General features: G+C 43.9%; 7 protein-coding genes across 40 annotated transcripts in view; 5 read left to right on the forward strand and 2 right to left on the reverse strand.

The window, feature by feature from the left end:
- Positions 1-1,852, forward strand: part of M7BP (Myosin-7a binding protein) — a 33,136-nt gene extending 31,284 nt beyond the window's left edge. For all 31 annotated transcript variants that reach the window (XM_020950794.2, XM_086828295.1, XM_020950718.2 and 28 more), the window contains 4 exons: positions 394-891; positions 955-1,092; positions 1,154-1,293; positions 1,346-1,852. In XM_020950794.2, the coding sequence (XP_020806453.2) occupies positions 394-891; positions 955-1,092; positions 1,154-1,293; positions 1,346-1,466 (897 nt within the window). In that variant the 3' untranslated portion in view covers positions 1,467-1,852. The remainder of the gene's footprint in view (positions 1-393; positions 892-954; positions 1,093-1,153; positions 1,294-1,345) is intronic.
- Positions 1,696-5,220, reverse strand: LOC110182742 (lysM and putative peptidoglycan-binding domain-containing protein 4). The gene is made up of 3 exons (XM_020950847.2): positions 5,022-5,220; positions 4,368-4,924; positions 1,696-2,469 (listed from the first exon to the last, which is right to left on the reverse strand). Exons 1-3 carry the CDS (start codon positions 5,033-5,035, stop codon positions 2,237-2,239), a joined length of 804 nt encoding a protein of 267 aa, XP_020806506.1. The 5' UTR covers positions 5,036-5,220; the 3' UTR covers positions 1,696-2,236.
- On the reverse strand, positions 2,531-4,194 carry Rpt1 (26S proteasome regulatory subunit Rpt1). Its single transcript, XM_020950835.2, has one exon. It carries the CDS (start codon positions 3,933-3,935, stop codon positions 2,634-2,636), a length of 1,302 nt encoding a protein of 433 aa, XP_020806494.2. The 5' UTR covers positions 3,936-4,194; the 3' UTR covers positions 2,531-2,633.
- Positions 5,221-5,266: 46 nt separating the features above from the next.
- On the forward strand, positions 5,267-6,942 carry LOC110182637 (retinol dehydrogenase 13). The gene is made up of 6 exons (XM_020950708.2): positions 5,267-5,662; positions 5,721-5,886; positions 5,954-6,051; positions 6,111-6,267; positions 6,321-6,580; positions 6,641-6,942. The coding sequence occupies exons 1-6, from the start codon at positions 5,577-5,579 to the stop codon at positions 6,876-6,878; spliced, it is 1,005 nt and encodes a 334-aa protein (XP_020806367.2). The 5' UTR covers positions 5,267-5,576; the 3' UTR covers positions 6,879-6,942.
- Positions 6,943-7,077: 135 nt separating this feature from the next.
- On the forward strand, positions 7,078-8,877 carry LOC110178385 (retinol dehydrogenase 12). 3 transcript variants are annotated; one of them, XM_020945533.2, is made up of 4 exons: positions 7,078-7,497; positions 7,622-7,885; positions 7,945-8,361; positions 8,436-8,877. In XM_020945533.2, the coding sequence occupies exons 1-4, from the start codon at positions 7,412-7,414 to the stop codon at positions 8,650-8,652; spliced, it is 984 nt and encodes a 327-aa protein (XP_020801192.2). In that variant the 5' UTR covers positions 7,078-7,411; the 3' UTR covers positions 8,653-8,877. The 3 variants fall into 3 exon arrangements, with proteins under 3 accessions (XP_020801192.2, XP_020801184.2, XP_086684447.1); XM_020945525.2 differs by having other exon boundaries at positions 7,154-7,497; positions 7,945-8,373; XM_086828321.1 differs by having other exon boundaries at positions 7,154-7,497; positions 7,945-8,368.
- Positions 8,878-9,165: 288 nt separating this feature from the next.
- On the forward strand, positions 9,166-10,442 carry LOC110178645 (retinol dehydrogenase 13). Its single transcript, XM_020945840.2, has 4 exons — positions 9,166-9,309; positions 9,361-9,624; positions 9,688-10,104; positions 10,158-10,442. The coding sequence occupies exons 1-4, from the start codon at positions 9,230-9,232 to the stop codon at positions 10,372-10,374; spliced, it is 978 nt and encodes a 325-aa protein (XP_020801499.2). The 5' UTR covers positions 9,166-9,229; the 3' UTR covers positions 10,375-10,442.
- Positions 10,443-12,450: 2,008 nt separating this feature from the next.
- Positions 12,451-14,135, forward strand: LOC110189531 (retinol dehydrogenase 12). 2 transcript variants are annotated; one of them, XM_020959771.2, is made up of 5 exons: positions 12,451-12,621; positions 12,965-13,228; positions 13,292-13,448; positions 13,507-13,766; positions 13,823-14,135. In XM_020959771.2, the coding sequence occupies exons 2-5, from the start codon at positions 12,972-12,974 to the stop codon at positions 14,049-14,051; spliced, it is 903 nt and encodes a 300-aa protein (XP_020815430.2). In that variant the 5' UTR covers positions 12,451-12,621; positions 12,965-12,971; the 3' UTR covers positions 14,052-14,135. The 2 variants fall into 2 exon arrangements, with proteins under 2 accessions (XP_020815430.2, XP_020815353.2); XM_020959694.2 differs by lacking the exon at positions 12,451-12,621 and adding an exon at positions 12,668-12,852.
- The last annotated feature ends 18 nt before the right edge of the window (positions 14,136-14,153 follow it).

Raw genomic sequence — 14,153 nt, forward strand, 5'->3', positions numbered from 1 at the left:
AATGTTTTTAGTATCGTATCCATCCAAGAACCCATCGAATTGGTGAGTACAGAATCGGGAATTAACCGAAATAGTGAACTTTGTGTTTGGGTTTGCTTTGGATTTGACTAACAGCATTTGTTTCGAGATCATTGCCGACGATCGTTACTGTGTAACTATAATTAATAATTCGCCTGCATGCTGCTGCCTGAGCGTTTTCACCCACCACATCACACACACTCGACCACACACACCTACCCTACACTAATAATTTTGTACTAAAAACACTTCTTCTTTTCATTTAAACCCTAACCGTTACTATCCTGCACTAACCAACAAAACAACACACAAAACGAAACACCTACAAACAATCAAAAACAACCTACTACCAAATCGAAAATGTTTAATCAAAAGGCTCAAAAAGCAAGCCAGGCTGCCACAGAGCAGGAACAGCCACTGGAATCGGTGTATAAAGCCTTGCCAGTTCAGGTCCTGGACGAGTCCTTGGACTCCCAGTCGAATCCCTCGTTACACTCGCTGCAAACGACAACCACCACAACCAGCGATGAGTCCGACACGGTGCGCATCTACGATTTTAATAAGCAGGAAACGACGGTTATCAGAGCTGCTCCAGCCTCGGAGCAGCCTCAGCCTCCCAGCAGCACCCCCACATCGTCCATGGAGTCCGCGCAGAGTGCTTCGGCTTCTGTGTCCTCCATCGATTCATCAGTCTCGAAGAAACGGGAGCGCCCTGTGGTCCTTCAGTTTGGACCGGGTGACTCGGCGCCCACCGTAGGTTCCCCTGCGAGTACACCCACCCGGGGATCCACACCTCCAGCTTTCAGATTTTTGCAGCCCAAACGCCGCCTCATCGATCCCAGTCAGGTTCTATCAGTTGACGAAGATGATGTGGTGAGTGTGTGGCCAGTGCACGAGTCGAAGCGTTAGGTAATCCACGGTTTCTCCTCTCATCAGCCTGAACCAACCACTCCTGCGGCGGAGAGACCAGTCATCGAAGTTGAATTGGGTCATGCCATGCCATCTGTGAAGGCTCTGGCCCAGGCCTTCCTCCTGACCAGCAAGCACACGCAACCCCAGCGCAGATGGCGGCAGGTGAGAGTTAAAAGTGAAATGTAGCTTAAGTCCAGAATATGAAATGGTTACCATGCTGCAGGTGAGATTAGCTGCCCCGCCAGATGCACCCAATAAGCCAGGCACGTCACTGCCGAAGCGTCACAGACTGGAGCATGCCGTATCTATGGCTGAAGTAGCAGATGAATCCACAATTGCCTCGGACCTGTCATCCCTCGAAACGTATGTCCTCAAAGTCTTTTAAGTGTGATTACAAAAATATATTTAATTACAGAGATCCATCATTACAATCCGAGGGCAATCCACCCATAGCATCGCCAGCGAGTCCTGTGCCCGTCCGGCACGGCTTCCTGCGAAGCAATATTGCTTTCTTTGAGAATTTAAAGTTCAAGTGAATATGCGAATGGGGGCTTAAGTGGGGTGTGCATCCATTTGTTGCTCTTCCCGGAGTGGGAAAATTCACGATAATGGAGAGGCACACCCATCCCAAAACTGAAACCAAAACTTCGCCAAATACCAAGTGCCATGGATGGCCTCCATTCCCCAGACCGAAATTATCACACACAACAAAGTACTTAACTTCAATCGGCACCAAGTGTGTGCCATTCGTTAATTTTAGTCCGATTTACTTTAACGTATATCTAATATCCATGGATACTATTTATTTAGCTCTAAGATATGTATTATGTACTTGTTAGGCGTAAGCGAACAATGCTACATTTCACCCGTGTACTAGTTTAAATGTTACATAATTGTAATCAATAAAATATATAGAAAAGTATATATTTCGGGGGTTTTACAGCTACGCGAATTCACAACACAATCGGATCTTAGGCTGGTTCATAAGTTAGTTTGGTTTGGCCAACAGTGATGTCGAGCATACATAGCTTAAACATTTCCTATGCTATGTGGAAGCACCCAAATCGTAGTTATTTAGAATAGTACAGAGTACAGTGCAATGAGTTCTTATTATTTCGACAATAGTCCGTTTATAAATGTCTACGTTTAGATATAAAAATAAATTCCATCGTCCGAGCTGCATTTTAAATGCGCGACAGACTAAGCTGAAGATTGTGAGACAGTGAGAGGTTGAGGAGTTGCCGGTACATTTGGAATGATGATCACTTCGGGTGTAGGCATTAACCATTAGAGGCCGGCCACCAAGCTACTGGGGGCTGTGATTATGGTGCGGATGCTCCGCCAGGTATATGACGTACACCAGCGGTATGACGACGCACAGGGCGAGTATGAAGATCAGCAGACAGATCCAGGACAAGTCGCAGTCGGACCCGGACCAGTCGATGGCACTCAGCGAGGGTCCTGGAATGGGACGTACCAATGGAGCATGTCTGTCCACCAGCAGACCAACAGTTTCCTCGAACGGCTGCTCCATATTAGCTGGGGATAAAGTTTCATGATTAATACTTTCATCCAAAGCGAAATCTTTAAGTTGACAGTGTATGGAGGTATATTTCTATCGTTTTATTTAATGAATTGCCAGCTGCAGGATGTTTTACAGTTTCTCTCGCAGAAGATACAAAGTAGTGCCGGTAAATATAAACTTAATTGTAGGTCATATAGCGGGGGGTGGCGCTAAACTTGGCGTAGCTCTTGATAACCTTGTTGACGGCCTCCAGGAAGTCCTTCTCGGTGGCCACCTTACGGCGTGCCCGAATGGCGAACATGCCGGCTTCCGTACACACCGAACGGATCTCGGCACCAGTGGAGTTGGGACAGAGACGAGCAAGCAGATCGAAGCGAATGTCGCGCTCCACGGACATGGAGCGGGCGTGGATCTTGAAGATGTGCGAACGGCCATCCTGATCCGGCAGACCAAACTCCACCTTTCGGTCCAGACGACCGGGACGCATAAGCGCCGGGTCCAGGGTATCGGGTCTGTTCGTGGCCATAAGCACCTTGATGTTGCCACGCGGATCAAAGCCGTCCAGCTGGTTAATTAGTTCCAACATGGTGCGCTGCACCTCGTTATCACCACCGGCACCATCATCGAAACGCGCACCACCGATGGCGTCGATTTCGTCGAAGAAGATCAGACAGGCTTTCTTGGAGCGGGCCATCTCGAATAGCTCACGCACCATACGAGCACCTTCGCCTACGTACTTCTGCACCAGCTCGGAGCCGATGACACGGATGAAGCAGGCGTCCGTACGATTGGCGACGGCACGGGCACACAGGGTCTTGCCAGTGCCAGGGGGACCGAACAGCAGCACTCCCTTGGGTGGCTCAATGCCCAGGTTGACGAACTTCTCCGGATGCAGGAGCGGCGTCTCTACCACTTCACGCAGCTTCTCAATCTGCTCCTTGCAACCGCCCACGTCGCTGTAGGTAACATCCGGCTTGTCCTCGACCTGCATCATGGTCACCGTAGGATCGATCTTCGGCGGCAGTGGAATATGAATCTGATACTTGTTGCGGTCGACACCAACGCGCATTCCCTCCTCGATGTCGGTGGGCGCCACGGAATCGGCCAGGTCCACCACGAACTTGGCGAACTGCTTCACATTAATGATGTATTTGGGGTCGTCCGAGTCCGCATTGATGATCTTGGTGCAGCGAGCTACCTGCAGAGGCTGCTCGTTCTGCAGGATCTGCTTGTCCGCAGCCAGATCCCAGAGTGCGGGCGGCGCGAGTCCCGTGTCGCTCTCCTTGATCCCGGTCAGCTCATTGACCTGCTTCACCGCCTTCTGGATGTCCTCTTCGATAGTCTTTATAGACTTGTGGTACTGGCTCTGGCCATACGTCTTCAGTAGCTCGATGTCGCCCTCATCCAGGGACTTGATCTCCTTATCCTCCTTCTCATCGTGCTTCACCTTGCGCTGGTCGTCTCCCAGATAGTCCGGCATCTTGCTTAGTTGCGGAATAGTATGTTTTCAACGGTGAAAATTAAGTCCAAGCTATGTTTTTCTTTTGTTTTACGGGAATGACTAAACAATTTGGCAAAACGCTCTGTCAAATAGTGCTGTCACAGCCTCGATGGCACTATCGATATAAGCGTTGACCGGCACTATCGATTGAATTTAGATTATCGCAATATTAAATTGGGCGCCACAAGGAAGCCTTTTGAAGCTATTTTTAGAAACACACGTTTCTTTTGAGATTCAATTACTTAGTATACAATAAACCCTATATTTCATTTTAAGAAACAATCGTTTTAGCTATCGGAACTATCGCATATATGGCTGCACTGTGAGAGAAACTTTCCAACACTGTCAACTTAATGTTAATCAAAAACCGGGATAATTTCTAAGCCAATCTTAACCAGCTGTTGGACTCACCTTCGTCGCTGGGCGAACCTTGTGCTCCCTCGTAGAACTGTCTGGCTGCCCTACTCGTTGACGGCTGGTCGTCAACAGCGCCAGAAGCGTTAACCGCTGCGACCAGAAGACGCTCGTCCAGCATTTGGCGCGCATCCTCTAGGGGATTTCGTTCTGGAGCTGGTTCCCTCTCTATATTGTGTCTGGGACTGTTGTTGCCACTTTTGTGGACGGCGGGCAAAGCGTCGGGACCTCCGTTGCCCAGGAGAACGTTGTGCACTGTGACTGGAATTCGGATGACGCGATGCGCATGGATCTCGTTCTCGCGGTCAATCTTGTTTAGCCGCTTGATGTCCGCTGCGGTGCAGTGAAACCGCAGGGCTAACGCCTGCAGGGTATCGCCCTCTTGGACCTTTACCTCCAGCGTGTTTTCGAAACGTCCCAACCTGGCATGGCCGTTGGGTCTCCGGGCCAGTGGCAACAGGTCGACGAACTCATCGTCGTCGTAGGCGGGACGGGCGAAGATGTCCTCCACGTCGTCGGGATTGACGTTCTCCAGATTGTTATGCTGCGGGCGCCTTTAAAAGAAAACACTTGTCAAGTTCCTCTCACTTTTAACTCGCCTTGTAGCAATTTAAAAGCAATAGCAACAGTCGAGTTGGCGTTGACTCTTACGCATTGCGTCGCATTGTTCTCCCGTCTGCGATGAGCGGAGTTTCCGTGTGAGCGCTCGGATATCACCTCAGTCGATGCTGCAGGTGGTCTTTGTTGTGCAGCGAAGGCAATTAATTAACGCAATTAGATTATTTACGTGTAAACTTGGTCTCAGTCATCAAAAAACAACAACAACCAGTCGAAAAGCTCAGTCACAGATGATGAAAATATCGATAGCCCAAAATCGATAGCTGTTTACACAGCTGTTTATTTTTTAGTTTTGTCGATTGTTCGGAATACGAGAATCAAAACAAAAGTAGAAATAATGCAACTTGATTTAAACAGAATTTAATTGACTTGTGTTAATATTTGTTTATACAACTCCGAAATTGGTTCCACGTTCAATTTGATATTCTTAACGTTTTTCAACGGTTTGCTGTTCCTAAAAGAATTTAAGAAAATTAAGAATCCAACGGGCTTATGAATAATCATCGATCGTACGACCTATCGAATCAATCGATAGTAGATGAATCGATTGTTTGACAGTCCAACTCGTTTTATTTATTTATTTTCGAAATGTCTTTATTTGCGTTTTTGAAGAGCCGCACAGTGTTCTGGATTAGTGTAACTGGAACCGCAGTGGGTGTGGCTTGTGGGATAAAGTAGGTTTTCATCCCTCCAAACTAGAAGTCAAGGTTTTAACATTAATCAACTTTCCAGAGATCTTATGCAAGGCGGCAAGTTTACCAAAGAAACGGACGAAACCGGCAAAGTGTTCATTGTCACGGGCGCAAATACTGGAATTGGCAAGGAGACGGTACGAGAGGTTGCGAGGCGCGGAGGAACCGTCTATATGGCTTGCCGAGACTTAAAGAAATGTGAAGAGGTACGCTCTATAGTCTAAATGGACGTTGCTCCTAGAAAGGCGATATAACCAACCCATCTTCCTCCAGGCCCGGGAGGAAATTGTTCTGGAAACAAAAAACAAATACGTATACTGCAGGGAATGTGATCTCGCCTCCCAGGATTCCATCCGACACTTTGCCGCAGCGTGAGTCACTGATAACTTAAAAAAAAACATATCCATCAACAGTTTTTTTATATCTACAGCTTCAAACGGGAGCAGCAACACCTTAACGTCCTCATCAATAATGCCGGTGTTATGCGCTGTCCACGATCCCTGACGGTGGATGGTATTGAGTTGCAGCTAGGCGTCAATCACATGGGCCACTTCCTGCTCACGAACTTGCTATTGGACCTACTTAAAGTATAACTTCTACAAAAATACCATAGCCTGATAATTTATCCATATTTCCGCAGAAATCAGCCCCCAGCCGTATTGTGAATGTGTCCAGTCTCGCGCACACTCGCGGCGAAATCAACACTGGGGACCTAAACAGCGACAAGACCTACGACGAAGGCAAGGCCTACAGTCAGAGTAAGTTAGCCAACGTCCTGTTCACCCGGGAGTTGGCCAAGCGATTGGAGGGTACTAAGGTGACGACTAACGCACTACATCCGGGTGTAGTGGATACGGAGATTATCAGGCACATGGGCTTTTTCAATAACTTCTTTGCTGGGTAGGTAGCTTCCCATTACTGCCTCAGTCCACTGTTTACTTAAATATCTCTCTACTGCAGGCTATTTGTGAAGCCCCTGTTTTGGCCTTTTGTTAAGACTCCCAAGAATGGTGCCCAGACCACCTTGTATGTGGCCCTAGAACCGGAATTGGAGAAGGTGACGGGGCAATACTTCAGCGACTGTAAGATTAAGGAAATGGCACCGGCTGCCACAGATTCACAAACAGCGAAGTGGCTCTGGGCGGTTAGTGAAAAGTGGACAAAGCCTATGGTAATCAAAGTGGACTCAACCGTATAGTTTTGGGCTTATCAAAGACTTTACATTACTTCGCATAAATCTATAGTTTTCTACAGTTAACAAATGATTGTTTTTACTTTATTGCGGTTATGTTAACTTGTCTAACAGCAGTTAGCCGGCCAAATGCTGTTGACAGCAAGTGGTTCAAATGTGTACGTTCGTATGTGCAATGCGAAACCGGTTGGTGGGCAAATTCTACATCATTTGTTTAAAATAGATATGTATATCCATTACATTTTTAACCTGAGCCTTCGGTCCAAAAGTTTGGGTTCATTTGTTTCATTTGGAAACAGTGAAATGCCCGTGACGGTGACTCGCTTTGCTGGCTCTTGGCGAAATAATCTATGCTAAATGTGCTGAAGAGCTGTGTTCAGATTACGGACTGCCCATAGCTACCCCCGTACTATCAGTTTTATCAGTTGTCGTGCAGCAATCGCATTGGAAATCACTTATTAGCCAACAAAATTTCGGGCGCCGACGCATTCAAGAAAGAGCCACGAATTGGATCGGGCCGGAGCGCTGCTTAGCTCAATATGGAAATAATAGTCAATTTTCTTCAAAAAGTTGCCCCAACGCTACTTACACATGGCATTCTCGGCATTATCGCGTTCTGTGTGAGGTGAGTAGTAAGACGTCGATTTAAAATGTAACGCTGAAAAAGCGTTATCATCGACGTACGCCAGTGACGACAACGTTCTTAGTAGTAATCATTGATTAACTGGCGTAATTTTACCGCGATTCAGGCTGTATATGCAGGGGGGAAAGTTCAAGAAACAAACCGATGAGACGGGAAAAGTGGCCATCGTTACAGGAGGAAATACGGGTCTTGGAAAGGAAACTGTGATGGAGTTGGCCAGGAGAGGAGCTACCGTTTACATGGCGTGTCGGGATAAGGATAAAGGTGAAAAGGCCCGACAGGAGATCGTCAAAAAAACGGGGAACTCGAACGTTTTCTCTCGGGAATGCGACTTGTCCTCTCAGGATTCCATTCGAGAATTCGTCAAAGGGTGAGTCACACTTTAAAATCAATTTAAAAACATAAAACTGATAAGTTTTTGACCAACAGCTTTAAGAAAGAGCAAAGGGAACTGCACATCCTGATCAATAACGCCGGTGTCTTTTGGGTGCCGCACAGCCTCACGAAGGAAGGTTTCGAAATGCACCTAGGAGTAAACCACATTGGTCACTTTCTGCTCACCCACTTGCTGCTGGATGTGCTAAAGAGATCAGCCCCTAGTCGGGTGATCGTAGTGTCCAGCAAGGCGCACGAACGCGGACAGATCCAATCGGAGGATATAAATAGTAATAGATCTTACGACGAGGGAGTGGCTTACTGCCAAAGCAAACTGGCTAATATTCTGTTTGCCCGAGAATTGGCTCAACGACTAGATGGAACAGGAGTCACGGTTAATGCCATCAATCCAGGAATTGCAGACACGGAGATTGCTAGAAATGTGATATTTTTCCAAACCAAGTTTGCTCAGTATGTGGTAGAGTGTGTCCTCTTCAAAAAGTTTTCTCAAATACGGGATGAACTAATTGTCTGTGTGTTTTCAGAACCATCCTGAGGCCGCTGCTCTGGTCCCTGATGAAAACACCAAGGAACGGGGCACAGACTACTCTGTTTGCCGCATTAGATCCCGATCTCGAAACAGTATCCGGTCAATACTTCAGCGATTGCAAGCCGGCCCCATTGGCCCCAGCTGCCCTCGACGATCAGATGGGCCAGTGGTTGTGGGCCAAAACCGAGAAATGGGCTGGCATTCCACTCTGATTTGGGCCGGGAGGGTAGTATTACACAGCTAGTCGCTATTAAAGCCAAATTGTCACTCTTAGTTATAAAAAAAAGCAAATACTGGAATAGTTGTTGTACTTATAGTTTAGTAAAGTGGGACCATAAAATATCATTGGTAGCGATAAAGACAAGTGACTAGTGAAATGAAAAATGAATTGGTTTTATGAAAAGCCATAAAATAATTAACTTACCTATAATCAGTTATTGGTATTGCGGAGTCTTTTACTGAGTGATTCAATCATTTTCTTAACGATAATTACTTCGTCTGGCATCTGCCGCTGCTTCTGTTCCACTATTAGATCAACAACTATATTGGTTTTAATGAGACGCCGTTCCTGATCTTTGGCCTGATAAAAACGAGTCTCTAAAATATATACTGGGCTCCTAATTGTAACCATCATAAACCCTCCGACCTTACAGCTCCTACCCTGTTGTTATACCGGTCTGTGAGGAATTATATGTCTTTTATAGTGGTTATTATACAAATATAGAAAATAGCCAAGTGGTTCGACTTGCTAGTCGACACTTTGTGCTGGAAGTAATCGGAGCGAACAAAATGAGTGAAATTCGAAAACGTTTGTTGCGCCCGTTGGTATATGGACCAGCTCTATCCGCCGTGGGAATTTACCTGCTCAGGTGAATATACTTGGCAGACTTTGAGCAATGGTTCAAGCTCTTTTGGCCTAGGCGCTATATGCAGGGAGGACAGTTTACCAAGAAAACGAATGAGACAGGACGTGTGGCAATTGTGACCGGATGTAATACGGGTATCGGGAAGGAGACTGTACTGGAGTTGGCTCGCCGAGGAGCAACCATATATATGGCATGTCGCGATATGCAAAAGTGCGAGCAGGCCCGCAAGGACATAATTGTAGCCACTAAAAACCCGAATGTGTTTGCACGCGAATTGGATCTATCTTCCATGGAATCCATTAGGAAATTCGCAGCCGGGTTAGTAGTCTCATAGTTTACTTAATTGAGAATTGTATATATATATTTATTATAATTGCTAAGGTTCAAAAAAGAGCAAAAGAAACTGCACATACTTATTAACAATGCCGGCATTATGGACTGTCCCAAGATGCTCACACAGGATGGCTTTGAAATGCAAATTGGAGTAAATCACATGGGCCACTTCCTGCTCACACTCCTGCTCCTGGATGTGCTCAAGAGTTCTGCGCCCAGTCGAATTGTGGTCCTGTCCAGTATTGCCCACCGTTTTGGAACAATCAACCAAGATGATCTCAACAGCGTAGAGTCCTATGACCGAAAAAAGGCCTATTGCCAGAGCAAGTTGGCCAACATTATGTTTACCCGGGAGCTGTCCAATCGTCTGCGTGGAACCCGAGTCACGGTAAACGCTTTGCATCCAGGTGTCGTCAACACCGAGCTCTTTCGAAACACGTTCTTCTTGCGAACCAAACTTGGAAAGTAAGTATTATCTGGGCTTGTATTTTTTGACTTTAACTATTGAATAATTCCAGATTACTCATTGCACCGATCATTTGGATTTTTGTAAAGACTATACGAAGTGGAGCTCAGACATCTCTATATGTAGCTCTGGATCCTATTCTCAAAGAGGTCTCCGGACAATACTTTAGCGACTGCAGACCCAAAAAAGTGGGGGCCGCTGCCCTGGACGATAATGCTGCCAAATTTCTTTGGACAGAGAGCGAAAAGTGGACGGGGGTGCACCTTTAAGCTACATTATGTAATTTGAACTTTTCACCTTACTTGGTATTTAATAAAATCTTAAATGTTATTAGCAAGCGCTCGACAAAGTCCGCAGTACAACTATTAGAACATATTATGAACATTTTGTGCGAGAAGCAATAATTTGTGTGAGTTAATATGTTCATGGCTTTAAATAAATCCCATAATATTTTGCCGTGCTTCCGATAGACTGACAATAATAATCTAACTTTTACTTTATACGCTCTCTTAAGTAAACAAATACTTCTACTCTTAACTTAGATCCCCATGCTGGGTCTTTCACATAAAAAGAGCGAGGTCTTCACATGGGTTTCCTTATTAAAAGATAATTGTCCAGAAGTTTTTGTTAGGCTAAGAGTAGTCATGCTACTCTTTATATTCAATAATTTACTCAGTCGTATTGCTCTTCAACTTTTAAAGGGAAATAAAACTTATCACAGTGACTTGCGGTTTATACCTAGCAAAAAACATTTGTACATAAAACGAGAACTGAGCCGTTACTGGCTTATAATGAAGCAAAACTCGCCATTAAACACACCAAAAAGTCCTAAACAAATATTAAAAAATATGTTTTATATGTCCGATAATTATTTTGCCAGCGACACTAGGAGCAGTTCTTTACTATGTGAAGTTGTTATAATTATTAAAGCTAATATCTAATTGATATTCCTTTTACTTCAGCCAACAAGATGCACACCGATGAAACGGGTAAGGTATTTGTTGTTACCGGATCAAATACCAAAATTGGAAAGGAGACAACCCGGGACAGCCCCAGTTGCCTTTCATAAAGCGACTTTCAGTTGCAGTTAAGTTCAATTAGTATACTATGGAAATATATTTCCATTTCAGTTAATTGCATATCAAAAGATATTAAGATTATTTCGGGAAAAGATTGCTATTCAGGGAATACATAAGTCGAAATTTTGAATCTATCATAACTAAGCCAAAAATGCATTAATTTCAATTCGGAAAGCCTTTCTGTGTTAGTTTTTACAGCGCTAACAAGTCTGCATACTTCGTTTTAAGATTTAGAAAATTCAATTTTTTGTCGAATTTTGCAAATTTTAATGATGTAACCCCTTATAAAAATTTCAAATTTTCGACAAATTTTGAAAATTGTATTTTTCGTTCAGACACGGCTCGATGGACTCGCCTGTTAATGCTGATCACAAATATATACGATTTGTGGGGTCGGAAATGTCTCCTTCACTGCGTTACAGGCTTCTGACTGAAAGTAAAATACCATTTTTGAGACAATATTTATCACTATTTTATGATAATTTTTTTCTACTAATCAAAGTTTAAAAAATGCATTACTAAGTCAAAAATGCATGAATTTTAGTTCGGAAAGCTTTTCTGTGTTCGTTATTATTACGTTAACAAATCTGCATACTCAATTTTTAATTTAATTTAATTTAACTTAAGTGACTGAAATTTTATTTCCATTCTGTCAGCCAATATTTATCTATATTTTTATATGACAATTTTTTCTACAAATCAAAGTTTAAAAAACTCATAACTAAGCCAAAAATGTATTAAATTTAATTCGGATAGCTTTACTTTTTAAAGCGCTAACAAATCTGCATACCTTGTTTTAAAATTAAATTCGATTTTTTGTCAAGTTTTGAAAATTGTAACTATGTAATTTTAATAGTACATAGTTATATTTTAATTTTGGTTTGGTTGATGTGTGCGTGTAGGTTTGTATCAGCTTTTCTGATTTATGAATGAGTTGGGAGAAGTTCTCTTAAAGTCTATCGAATTCGGGAGTGCATGGCGTATACGCAATCTCTTACTCCACTAGATGTATGTATATATTTGTACTTCGTATTCCCCTCAACATGTATCCATATATTGAATTAACATTGGATTCTAAATGATCTAAAGAAAAACAACAACCGAAACATAGTACATTACTATTAATCAGGGGTCTTTAATATATAATATAGTTTGATCTACCATATGACATAAGAGTGTTGTTGGAATCTTCTACTTTTTTACAGTGATAGTATCTCATTTGGTATACGTATATAACAAATACACATAACGAATACCTACAGATATATTGCTTAACAAGCTTCGGCTGGCCCAGTTCGATTCGTTCTCTTAAAATCGATTCGGGTAGGAGGCCATGTCGTATACGTGATATTTTCGAAATACGTTTGGTTCGCTGGCTTCTCTTCGTTTCAAAATCATTTCGGCTCTTTCTTCTGGTAGTTTCGAATGGCATTCATGGTGAGTTAGCGTTTTTGAGCATGTCGTGTATTCCCTGACAGATAACGCCCAAACGTATTTAAGCGACTGCTGGAGCCGGTTTTACTTTTATTCTATTTGAGAACACTCAATTGTAAACAACGGCAGGCAAACCAAAATATACGAATACAAAATGTGTAGTTTATCTAGTTGCTTGTGTTGCCCCCTAATTTTCTGGCCGGCTGTCATTGGTGCGGCTATGTATTTGTTGAGGTACAGTAACAATGATGAATGTTATCATGAGTAATAAATAATGACTCGCAAATATATATGGAAATTGTTTCTTACATCGCATGGATTACTTATCCTTATGATTTACTTTTAGAAAATACATGCAGGGCGGACAGTTCACTAAGCAGACCAATGAAACCGGAAAGGTGTTCATTGTCACGGGAGCCAACACAGGAATCGGCAAGGAGACAGTCCTGGAAATAGCGAAGCGCGGCGGAACCGTCTACATGGCCTGCAGGGATATGAACCGGTGTAATAAGGCGCGCGATGAGATCATCAAGGAAACTAACAACCAGAATATATTCTCCCGCGAATTGGATTTGAGTTCCTTTGATTCCATTCGGAAATTCGCCGCTGGGTAAGCTAGTTTTTCTTAACGATAATTCAATTAAATACTACAACTTAAAGTTCAATACAACAGATTCAAGCGCGAGCAGGATAAGCTCCATGTCCTCATTAACAACGCTGGCGTAATGCACTGTCCGAAATCTCTGACCAAGGATGGCATCGAAACGCAGCTTGGTGTTAATCACGTGGGTCACTTCCTGCTCACCCATTTGCTGCTGGACGTGTTGAAGGTATTGTGAAATTGTTCGATTGCCATTAGCCACATTACGAAACTGAATCTCTTTGCAGAAAACTGCTCCGAGTCGCATCGTCAATGTTTCCAGCTTGGCCCACACACAGGGATCCATTAATGTAAGTGACCTGAACAGCGAGAAGTCCTACAGTAGAATCGGGGCTTATAGCCAAAGCAAATTGGCCAACATTCTGTTTACCCGGGAGTTGGCCAAGCGATTGGAGGGCACCGGGGTCACGGTCAACTCCCTGCATCCCGGCGCTGTGGACACTGAGCTCCTGAGAAATTGGGGCTTCTTGCAGAATGACATCGCACAGTAAGTGAAATGCAAGCAACTCCGTGAAACGATTAATAAATATTGGATTTTGTTAGGCTATTGATCAAACCGCTCCTTTGGACGCTTTTCAAGACGGCTAAGTCTGGAGCACAGACTTCCTTGTATGCCGCCCTGGATCCTGATTTGAAGAAGGTCTCTGGTCTCTACTTCAGCGACTGTCAGGCCAAGGACGTGTCTCCAGCTGCCAAGGATGACAAAACGACCAAGTTCTTGTGGGCTGAAAGCGAGAAATGGACTGGTGTGGGCACATCTAAGGTGGATTAATTAAGCATTGCTTTGTATTTAACGCCATTTCATTATTTATTTTTCCAATCATTTTTACAATAAAATTAAATGGTCAAAATGTAACTATTATTTTCGCCTTTA

This window comes from Drosophila serrata, unplaced genomic scaffold (assembly GCF_035046125.1).
Source record: "Drosophila serrata isolate PLE 108 unplaced genomic scaffold, ASM3504612v1 contig_184, whole genome shotgun sequence".
Classification (NCBI taxonomy): domain Eukaryota; kingdom Metazoa; phylum Arthropoda; class Insecta; order Diptera; family Drosophilidae; genus Drosophila; species Drosophila serrata.